The following is a 12,068-nucleotide window of genomic DNA, read 5'->3' on the forward strand; positions in this document are numbered from 1 at the left end:
CGTACTTCTATGGGCTTTTGCTTTTAGCTTATTGTTTAGCACATCAGGTGTCTTGGACATCCCAGAACACATCAAGCCTTTTCATACTTGTTTTGGATTTGATAATTTAGATTTGACTCCCCATTGACCCTCCCTGCACTCACAATCATAAGCAATAGGTCATAATGTACCATGAATATATCTCTGCAATATCTTCAAACTAATTCTTTCCTTTTTTATGGCTACCCCTCTATTTTTTTTAATGTTTATTTTTGAGAGAGAGAGAGAGAGAGAGAGAGAGAGAGCGCGCATGCGCATGCTAGTGGGGGAGGGGCAGAGAGAGAGAAACAGGGGATCCAAAGCAGGCTCTGCAATGACTGCAGAGAGCCTGGTGGGGGTGGGGCTTGAACTCATGAGCCTAGCTGTGAGATCAGGGCCTGAGCTGAAGTCGGACACTTAAACTACTGAGCCACCCAGGCACCCCTTTATGGCTTCCCTTCCCTCTCCTTCCCTCTCCTTCCCTCTCCTTCCCTCTCCTTCCCTCTCCTCTCCTCTCCTCTCCTCTCCTCTCCTCTCCTCTCCCATCCTCCCCTTCCCTCCCTTTTCTTTTCTTTTCCTTTCTTTTCTTTTTTCTTGTCTAAGTTCACTTATTTATTTTGAGAGAGAGGGAGCAAGAGAAAGAGAGCATGTGCAAGCAAGGGAGGGGCAGAGAGAGAGTGAGAGAGAATCCTAAGTAGCACAGAGCCCAATGCAGGGCTTGAACTCACGAACCATGAGATGATGACCTGAGCCAAAACCAAGAGTTGGATGCTTAATCGACTGAGCCACCCAGACACCTCTATGGTTACTTCTTAGAACCAGGCCCCTCATAATATGCTTAGATTTTCCAAAACTGTCTCCTAGTGATTCCCCAATAAATCAATGCTGCAAAGGAATATCAAGAGGACTGTCTTTACCATGACTTTTTCCTGTCCAGGAATGGTTTATATCTCATTCTTGAGGACAATCAAATCTGTTATCCATCATGTATATTTCCCATCCTTCCATCTGTCCCATTTTTCATAGCTAATTAATTAAAATATTCTGTTTAGTCAATTTGGCTTCATTATCATGACCATCATGGGGTCACCCTGCTTGTCCTTACATTTGCACTTTTGCTTAAAACTTTTGGAATAAAGATTTCTTCTACTTTTTTCATTGAACATTTACTTATTGGTTCACTAACTGAACAAATAATTAATGAATGCCTATTCTATGAGAGGTAACTCTTCAAGGTATGAGGGATAAAATGGTAGAGTGACAGCTCAGACCCACTGTTTAGGGAAAAATAATAATCAACATACAAACAAGCAAACAAATAAATAAATTAGAGAATAATATATTATGGGGAAAGTAAAATATGATGATGTGATAGAGAATGATTAGAGGGAGGGATAGTTTTGGGTTGATCTAAGGGGGCACCTTTCTGAGGAGGTGATAAGGAGGCAGCCGAATGGAGACTGTTTGTTGGCGAGGGCCTCCCTGAATGAAGGCACAGTGTTCAGGTCTAGAAGCAGAAATGAGCTGTGTTCTAAGGACAGAAGTAGGCGAACTGGACTTGAGCACAGTGAGTGAGGAGTAAGAGAGAAGGCCCAGGAGGCTGTGGGGGCCAGACCACATAGGGCCTTATCGGTTAAGGTCAAAGATTTAGGTATTATTTTACATGTCCTAAGAAGTCATTGGAGAGCTTGGGGTAAGAAAGAGTAAGATGTAATGACAATCTCCTCTCCTCCAACAAGAAGCGTTTTCTCACTAACCCCGTGCATTGTAATTAGCAGTTGTTTGAACTTTGCACTTTGCTTTTGATTATTTTCCAGTGGAAGGCTGGTGGAAGGGAACCGCTTAGGGGAGGTAAGGGATTCACTCAGGCTTTGTAAGACTGTGTGCTCATCTATGCTCCTGTCTCCTAGGGGATATTCTGGTATCCCATTTCCTGAATTGCTTTGCAGTGAGCTCGAATTAGCTGTGCAGTGCATCATGCCTTCTGACATGTCCTGTGGGACAAAAGCGGGCAGATCACTTTTCTAGTTGTCTCATACATGTAGAGAACAGCTAGGATGTAAGAAACTGAATAGCCAGAGTGGAAGAAATTGAAGGATGGAGTGCTTACTTCCTCTTTATTTGGCATATTCCCAGAGCACCCTCATATATTACCTGCACATCGAGGAGATGCTCAATGAAAGAAGTTCTTTACAAGACAACATTCCTTTGTTCTTCCCACTCAACAGGTCCATGTTTTGTTTCATACTAAAGTAGTTCAGAAGTCACACCACACAGCTTTGCTAGGGTCCACCTAGAGAGGACCCTTTCTGAAGGAGTTCAGTATGAAATATGAATATGCAACATGAAAGCAAATCCCAATAAGCAAACCCTTGTATGATTAATATTTCTGGGGGTGCCTGGGTGGCTTAGTCGGTTAGCGTCCGACTTCAGCTCAGGTCATTATCTCATACTCCGTGAGTTCAAGCCCTGCGTCGGGCTCTGTGCTGACAGCTCAGAGCCTGGAGCTCGCTTCAGATTCTGTGTCTCCCCTTCTCTCTGCCCCTCTCCTGCTCATGCTCTGTCTCTCTCTGTATCAAAAATAAATAAAAACATTAAAAAAAATTAAAAAATATATATTTCTGACAACACTCTCAATGTGATGAATGTAAGATTATTTTCCACGGTGTCTGGAAAGACATGTAGTTATTCCTTTTTATTGTTTAAAAAAATTGACAAGATGGCATAAATGTTGCTCTGACCCTCTTCCAGTTGCTTTTATTTGTGGCCCAGACACCTATAAAGTTGACATAAAAAAGTTTTATTACTTTGAAAAGTTTGTTGATTTATTTTACGAGAGAATGAGAACAGGGTAGGGGCAGAGAGAGAGAGAGAGAGAGAAAGAATCCCAAGCAGGCTCCACACTGTCAATGCAGAACCTGATGCAGGGCTGGAACCGATGAACCACAAGATCATGACCTGAGCTGAAATCAAGAGTTGGACACTTAACCTCCTGAGCCACTCAGACGCCCCAACAGATAAACATTTTAAATGTGAGCATCAGTCTGTGTTTCTAGTTTGTGTGAGTGGAATACTACTTAACATGCAAATAACCTGCAAGTTTCTTTCTTAATAACATCGTACTTACTGGACAGTGGATGCACTCTCCACACATGTCCCACCATTGCTGCATTTCATTAAACTGCAAGGAGAAACGTCACACTGGCTAACACTGCGCCCAGCATCTGGGTGGCCCTCAGGATTTCCCAGGCTTCTGAAGTGGCCATTCTTCTCAGTGCGAACTTGAATAGTGAAAATGCAACCTTGAAGAAAGGCAAAAATACATCATATTACAAAGCTGGAAGAAACAGACAAAACAAGAGGAGAATTACTTTTCATTTTTAAAGCAAAATTTTTTTGACATAAACCAATACATGTCAATTGGTGAGAAAAATACTATAAAAACACAGAAAAGCACGGAGAGAAAAATAAAAATTATCTATAATATCAACACTCTAGAAAAGACAATAGTTCACACTTTCATATATATTATATACCACTAATTATTAATATACATATATACACACTATTTTTTCTATGCTTAGCTGTATTTTCTTTTATTTTTTTTATTATTATTATTTTTTTTAAATTTTTTTTCAACGTTTATTTATTTTTGGGACAGCGAGAGACAGAGCATGAACGGGGGAGGGGCAGAGAGAGAGGGAGACACAGAATCGGAAACAGGCTCCAGGCTCCGAGCCATCAGCCCAGAGCCTGACGCGGGGCTCGAACTCACGGACCGCGAGATCATGACCTGGCTGAAGTCGGACGCTTAACCGACTGCGCCACCCAGGCGCCCCTGTATTTTCTTTTAAACAAAAACAGAATCCTGCATTAAATTATATTGCATATAGTATTCCAAACATTAGTATAGTATAAATACCACTAACTCTTTCCTAATAGCATAAACTATTTTTAAATGATGGCATAATATTCTTTTATATATTTAATTAACCTCAATTGGACAACTGACTAATTTATACCTTTTTTGCTATTAAAAATAATGCTATAATTAATATCATTATATGTATATCTTTGTGCATTTGCTAATGATTTTCTCAGTATTAATTTCTAGCAGTAAAACAACTAGGGCAAACAGTATGGATGCTCTGAAGTGTGCCCAAGTGTCACAGATATTTCGCACAATTGTATCTCCCCAATTGTGCACTGGAATGCCTGCTTCTTCACAGTTACCACAATGCAAGAGATTATTATGTTTCATTTTAAAATGAAATAAATAATAAAATGCCCTTTTGCTGGTTTTACTTGGGGTTGGAAACCTTTTACTAAATTTATTAGTCATTGGTATTTTTTCCTTTTCATATGCTTATTGTGTAATATTTTTCTCAATTCACCCCTTTAAACATTAATTTGGAAGACCTTATATAACGAGCATATTAGTTCTTTGTCATATATTGTTAATGTTTTCTTCAGTTTAATATTTTCCATTTAATTTTGCTTATGGTGAAGCTTCTATTTTTTATGTAGAGAAGTTTATAATATTTATGTTGTCGCATTTATCTTTTTTTCCCTCAGAGATTTGTCTTTACATAGATCCCTAGAAAGCTCTTTGCCAGGTATACACTGTATGATCTTACTTATATGTACGATCTAAAGAAGTCAAACTCATAGAAGCAGAGTAGAATGGTGGTTGCCAGGGGCTGGGGTGTGAGGGAAATGGGAGATGCTGGTTAAATTGTGAGAACTTTCACTTACAAGATGGATAAGTTTTGGGGATCCAAGGTACAGCATGTGCCTATAGTAAATAATACTGTATTATACACCTGAAATTTGCTGAGGAAGTAGATTGTATGTGTTCTCACCATACGCACACAGAAGGTTGACTTGATCACGCACACTTTTCTCAATGTGTATGTGTACCAAATCGTCACACTGTACCCCTCACCTATATACTATTTTATTTGTCAATTATACTCAGAGCTGGAGGGAAAAGGATCTTTAACACACCAAGATTAGGCAAATATAAACAAAAAGGGCAGTTCAACAAAGACTCTCCATGGAACTGTTTGGGATCCTGAAATGCATTACAATTTTACTCATCTCCTTTAGCACTTAGAGTTTGTTTATAAAGTACTTTTAGGTCAATATGGTTATCAACCATAAATAGTGTCTTTAAAAGGGTAAAAGAAAGGCCGGACTGGATTTTACTTTTGAAACTTTCAGGAGCTAAAAGCATGGAATAATTCCTCATGGTGAAAAAGATGGGTTCAGTTTTGAAAGGTCAAGAATTTACTCTCCAACTTAATTCTCACTGGCATTTTCACTGACAAGCACCATTCTCAGCAGGCGCTGATATTTTCTTATTGTGAGAGAAGTGATTGTTCTTCCTCAGATTTAACCTTTGTTATTTCTCCAAGTACTGCCATCTGCTATTACACAAAAAAGCACTGTACAAAATGAAGAAATTAATGAATGCTACTGAGTCTACACCCAATAACCAGGTAACTTAATTAACGAAGCAGGGCTTCCCAAGCTTTTTGCGTAGCGAAATGCACTGAGCAGAGAGCAAAGTAGAAGTGCAGGATAGTCAGGTGGGTCTGGAGCCAATTACAATCTCTGCCACATAATGGGTCGGTGATCGAAACCTGAGTGCTGACCTTTTCACTTTTAAACTGGGGACAAGAATATCTGATAATCTATAGATTAAGAGGAATAAGGTGATATACATAAACTGGCCAGTATGATCCCTGGCAATTAGTAGGGCTTGTATTCCATCCTGTCTACCTCACTGTCTCAAATCCCTTACGACCTTTATAAAATTGTTTATCTTTTTTGGCAAAAATTGAAAAAAAAATTTTTATAATCATGCACTGAGAAAAAACTTGTTAAATGACTATAATAAGTATTAAATTCTGAAGCTGTTCATTTAAAAGCACTTCTCCTTTATATGGATAAATTAAATGCTCTTGTTATGAAGAACTGCTAAAATATATTTTTGGCTAAAAACGTGGCAATGCAATGCTATATTTGGAGAAACATTTAGCTAATACAAATAGTTGAATGTGTTTCTTTTACAGAGAGATGTTCATGTCAGTCAATATATACAATTTACAGGCAATTATGGTAGAAGCCATATGTAGAATATTGTATATTTTCAGTCTTATTAATATAGCAAAGTATAATCTGCTTAGTGTAGCACCACACAACAACTATTCATAACACACTTCCTGCAAATGATAAAGTAGTTATGATAAAGACTTAGAAGCCATAAGCCAGGTGTATATTGGAAAGTAAAATGAGCTAGGTTCCACATAAGTGGTATATTTTGACTGTAAAATAATATGTAAATTATTGCAGTAAACTCATTTTTTCCCGTTATGAGTTCTGGTTTGAAAAGTACCATGCAATTAAAGAGAGGTGGGCGGGGGGCAGAGAGAGAGAGAGAGAGAGAGAGAGAGAGAGAAAGCTGAACTAGCAAGAAATGGATTGTACTGACAGTGTAGGGCACTGTTAGTTGGAATAACATGTTCTTACAGTGCTGTTAATGAATCTGAATCTATTTCATGTCCAGTCTGTTTAGCTGAGTAATGAATATTTAGTAATCCCTGTACCAATGAACTCTAGATGCTGTAACACTAGAATAATAGATAGATTTCCCCATGTTCACTCTAGTCAAAAGTAACTTTTAATTCTACATCATGATTAAATAGGTCTTTCAGTGAAAGCAGCAGATCTTAGAACACGGGTGAAAGCGATGGATCTTCTTCCCATAAAAATGCACTTGGGCACATGCACAATTGTATGTATGGCTTCAGGAGACTCCAGGACCTGCTGAATCCCATATGCATCAGCCTGAAAGCCCTGCAGCTTTGTAATAGATGCAACTTTGGAGAGGAGGGGAGAATTCTTCTTAAGGCAGGTGAGAGAGTAAGGCCTTCTCTGCATGGCATATGCAGATTAATCTGAAGAAGGATTAAATAACTCAATATTTTCATAAATATTAAAGTTCTAGGGAAATAATGGCTCATTATAAACTGTTTCCAGAACAAAAACAAATAGGCTTTATCAACAGTAAGGATTTATATTTCATTTTATTATTTTTTTTAATATTAAAAAATTTTTTAACATTTATTTTTAGTTTTGAGAGAGAGAGAGAGAGAGAGAGAGAGAGAGAGAGAGAAAGCGTGAGCAGAGGAGGGGCAGAGAGAGAGGGAGACACAGAATCCAAAGCAGGTTCCAGGCTCTGAGCTGTCAGCACAGAGCCTGACGTGGGGCTCAAACCCATAAACTGTGAGGTGTGAGGTCATGACCTGAGCCAAAGTTGGACTATTTAACCAACTGAGTCACCCAGGAACCCCAGGATTTGTATTTTAGACTGATAACTTATGGAGTAGAGTCATTTATCACTAGGGTTTAAAAAAATATGTAAGCCTAAATCATATAATCTTTTATAACATGTGACTTAATCACCAAAGACAAATGCAATGACCTGAGTCTAATTATTAAATTTTTCCATGAAATTTTGTATTTGTTTTGTTATGATTAATTAATACAGTGGCTTCCAAATCTGGGCAGACTTATTGAAATGCAAATTTTTAGATTCCATCATAGATACTTCGATGAAGTAGTTCTGGAATAGGGTCTAGAAATCTACATTTGAAGAAAGTTATGTATATCATTTTTTACAGCCAGTAGAACTCAGCTTTTGGGACTCACAGATGAATGTTACTACTGTGATCTGGCTCTTATGGTACATTGGTAACAAGTATCCATGATTTGCAGAACATACTGAATGCCAGGCAGACATCAAGGGAGGATTCAAGAGACAAGTGATAAAATTAGGGTCTTTCAAGTTCATGGAACTTCCATGACGCTGGATTAGGTGGCATTTACCAAGAAGACCTGCCCCAAACTTCTATCCTGAGAATCATGGCAGCTGACACACTTCCAGAAGTGTGTGATCCTAGCGTGTATGTCAGAGGAAGGGCCTACGGTGTGCATGCTGAATTCAGGCTCACCATCATACTTAAGGAGAAAACGACAGGTTTGATGAGAGCTTCTGTTCTCATTAGCAAGGTGTGCAGAAAATTCATAATCTTAATAGAAGGGAGAAAGTTACATAGAAAAACCCCAGGAAGCACTGGCCTTCAATAAATTTGACAACATCAGGGGTGCCTGAGTGGCTCCGTGGGTTAAGCATCTGATTCTTGGTTTTGGCTCAGGTCATGATCTCACAGTTTGTGAGCTCGAGCCCTGCTTTGGGCTCTGTGCTGACAGTGAGGACACTGCCTGGGATTCTCTCTCTCTCTTTCTCTCTCTTTCTGCCTCTCCCCTGCTCATGCTCTCTCTCTCTCTCTCTCAAAATAAACATTAAAAAAAATAAATAAATTTGACAATATCAAATCCTATGACAACAGGACGGAGAGATAATAATAGTAAACATACACTGAGCGTTTATCATGTATCAGTTTCCGAGTGAAGCACTTAAGATAATTATTTTACTTAACTGATTAAATCAGAAGAATCTTCTGGGGTAGATATTTTTCTCCTCTGAGGAGAAAAGAGAAGAAAATGGAAGTTCAAAGAGTTTAAGTAACAGGCTACAAGTTACGTAGCTGTGACGCAGCAGAGCCTGAATCTGAAGATGCATTGACTCCAGATCTCATGCACCTAACCACTGTCCGTGTAGCGGAGAAAGATAAGAAATGTCTGACTGGCGCTGTGCTGTCTCCCACCACCAGGTCCGTCATCACTGCTAACACAGAGTAGGTGCTGTAAACCAGTGTCAATTTTGTGTTGTCTCACCATTACCTCCACCTCAGAACAATCCATGCTGTGCAGGTGAGGCACAGGGAGACACAGGGTGGTGACTAGCCAGGGTCATGAGGCTTGTAGGTGGAAGGACTGGGTGCATCCCCAGGAAGTTGGGTTTCAGAGTCCACACTCTTATCCTTGAAGCTATACCCAGAGTATTTATGTAAGAATTGTGTCTGTAATAAATGACAAGTTTTGAGGACCCCCCCCCCCCCCACACACACAGGGTCTCCACTTCACTGAGCGGAAGATGTGCTTCTTCACATTTACCCATCCCTTTTCTTGAATATAGTATTTGTAAAAACTGATTGATTTGTTATGCCTTTGCAATCCTTTTCAGATTATCTCCTGCTGTGGAAGAACTATTGAGTTATTATTTGGAGCACAGTGCCTCAATATGCTTTAAACTCTTCTATAAGACACTCTTCGGAGAATCAGCACTGATTGCATATTCAAAGAAAACGTTTCTTGGAGAGCCTTGGCAGAATGAACTAATTTTATTGGAATAAGATGCTGGATTGGCTGTGTTGCCTTCCTATGTCTCACACACGTGGCCTCCTGCATCCGTGTTTAGGCGGAAGCCCATGAAGCTGGGGAGAAGGATGCTGCCAGGCAGGCAGAGAACCCAAGTGCCTGAAGTGGTTTTTGATGGCAGCTCCTGTCCTGCAGAGATGTGCATCACATCCTGGTCCCTATACCTTGACTTCTGATGGAGAGTAAGCTGGTCATGGGTGGGTGGCTGAGAACACTATAACAAAGAGTTCCTTGAGCAAATATCCGGAGACTAGGATACATCAAAAAGCTTATTTTCACCAAATGCTCTATTACAACAATTCAAAGCATGTCTTTATCTTATAACTCTACTATGAATCAGCTTTGTATGAGAAGGTCTGAGTCTACTTCCCTTTCTGAACACAGGGAGACAGACTGAGGCAATATGATTATTTGCACAAGCATAATGTTCCCCCTTAATCCTCTTGACTTGTGGCCTCTGTGGTATGGATCAGTTAGCTGTAGTCTGTCTCTCATCTTTGCATCAAGTACATTACAAATTTAGTTGGAGTTTCAATTTTTACTGTGACTCCATGAGATTTACCCTGCTTGTCCTATATTAAAAAGCACCCTAGGGGCACCTGGCTGGCTCAGTCCATTAAGCAACTGACTTCTGCTCAGGTCATGATCTCATGGTTCAGAAGTTTGAGCCCTGTGTCGAGCTCTGCACTGACAGCTCACAGCCTGGATGGAGCCTGTCTGGGATGCTCTCTCTCTCTCCTTCTGTCCCTCCCCCATTTGCTCTCTCTCTCTCTCTCTCTCTCTCTCTCTCTCAATAAATAAATAAACTTAAAAAAATCACCCTATACAAAAAAATCAGCCATACCCCTACACCCCTCCCCCAGAGCATGGTCTACTTTTCATTTTCCCCCACAGAATTTATCACCTTATACTACTATATAATTTACTTATCATTTTTAGTGTTTATTGCCTTTTCCCAACTGGAATGTAAACTCACGAGTGCAAGAATCTTTGTTTTGTTCATTGAAACATACTAAACACATAGTACATAGGTAGTAAGCAACTAATAAACAATGTCCGAATGCTTTCCCTTAAAATCAAGCTTTGATCAAGTCTGATTCAAAAGCAACCCATATTTCTGGTTTTGGAACTAGATGTATACTCATTAAAGTTTTTTGTTGTCTCCAAATTTGAAACTGGCAGGTATAGTGTAAAAACAATCCACGACTTACCTTGAAAGCCATTTTTAAAATCGGCTCCATGGGGTAAGAGATCTGGTATGTATTCACTGTAGCCACCTACATAAAACTGACTGACGATATTGAGACCAACCAGTCTTCCTGGGGAGACGATGGACTTATTTTTATGATCATCTACCTTCAAAAGGAAAAGAATTCAAAACCTATTAAGAAAAGGAATTAATTCCTCTGGGTGAACTGTTAAGCTACTGTTTTGTTATTTCCCATTAACTTGGCATGAAAAAGTCACAATACCTGAATTTTGAAAAAATAAAAAACACCTCACCACTGTATTCTTTGCTTCCCTGCTGGTGTCTGTTACCATGGATATATTAATATAGCAGTCATGGTTTTGCATTTCAATCAAAATCATAGTTCTCCAAAGATTAGGAACTAGCATCCCACTGGTCTTCCTCCATCTAGCCTTGCCCCCCTCCCCTTCCATTCTCCATACAACCACCAGAGTCAGTTGTCAAAAAAAGTCGACTGTGGTACCCAAACCCCTTCTTCAATTTCTCAGTAGCTCCCCATAGCTCTTGATAAAAATCTAAACTTCTTAGCGTGACATCTAAGTCCTTTTATAATATATATCTGGTCTACACTAACCACCTCTTTTGCTCCTCCCTACCTGAAAACCACAATGAACTACTGGCATTCTTCAAACCCACACTGGGCACTGTTGTTTTTCTGGACCCCTATTTACTTGCAGTTATACTCAAGCATCACCTTTTTGGGGGGAGCATTTCTTGAGCCCTCTCTCACCTTATTTATGTTAGTCATCCCTCTTACTAATCCCCACACCACTTAGTTGCAAGCATGCCTCTACTGCTCAGCTGTATGCACTGGTCTGTGAACTGCAAGGGAAAGGCAGCATGGACCTGTTCCCCTCTCGTCTCCACTGCACAGATCCAACGATATATATAATGCGCGGCAAGTCTCTGGGACAGATGAAGGGATGACGTTTTACCTTCAGCCAGCCCATCTGGAAGAACCTCCCCAGACGGACTGTGTGGATGCCAAGGCTCAGATCGAGGGGATCACTGCTGATACTTGCTGTGCCCGCTCCCAGGTTGTAGGTGTAAACCACACTGCCCTCACGCAGACCCACGGCCAGGAAGTCATCGCTGTCCGACCCTGGGATGAGAAGATGTGTGGGGCATACTCACTGAGAGGAAATTCAGGAGTCTAGTAACCTTTGCTTTATTTTCTAGTTCTGAGGTATAGACAGCATACAGAAATTATAACAGACATCTAGCCTCTCAAGGGCACTCCGGTATGTGCGCGTCTGGATATTATTATTCACACCCCCAGAAACTGTCTGAACACTAAGAGTTTTTCTTTGAAGCCATGAGGGTTCTGGTCAACCCAGGGGAATGATCAATACACAAAAAGTTGGTATTAAAATCTCCTTTTTGTCTGAATGAAGTTCAGTGTGCACTTTACAATAAATAGAAATTTACAATAGACTAGAACTGCTCTGATAGT

General features: G+C 40.0%; 1 protein-coding gene across 1 annotated transcript in view; it reads right to left on the minus strand.

Annotated features, from left to right (window-relative positions):
• The window catches only part of EYS (eyes shut homolog), a 1,650,074-nt gene that overhangs the window by 59,753 nt on the left and 1,578,253 nt on the right, over positions 1-12,068 (minus strand). The window contains exons 37-39 of the mRNA XM_030315776.1: positions 11,551-11,717; positions 10,578-10,722; positions 3,146-3,320 (exon numbers count right to left, since the gene is read on the minus strand). Coding sequence (XP_030171636.1) covers positions 3,146-3,320; positions 10,578-10,722; positions 11,551-11,717 — 487 coding nt within the window. The remainder of the gene's footprint in view (positions 1-3,145; positions 3,321-10,577; positions 10,723-11,550; positions 11,718-12,068) is intronic.

The sequence above is a fragment of the Lynx canadensis genome, chromosome B2, assembly GCF_007474595.2.
Source record: "Lynx canadensis isolate LIC74 chromosome B2, mLynCan4.pri.v2, whole genome shotgun sequence".
Classification (NCBI taxonomy): domain Eukaryota; kingdom Metazoa; phylum Chordata; class Mammalia; order Carnivora; family Felidae; genus Lynx; species Lynx canadensis.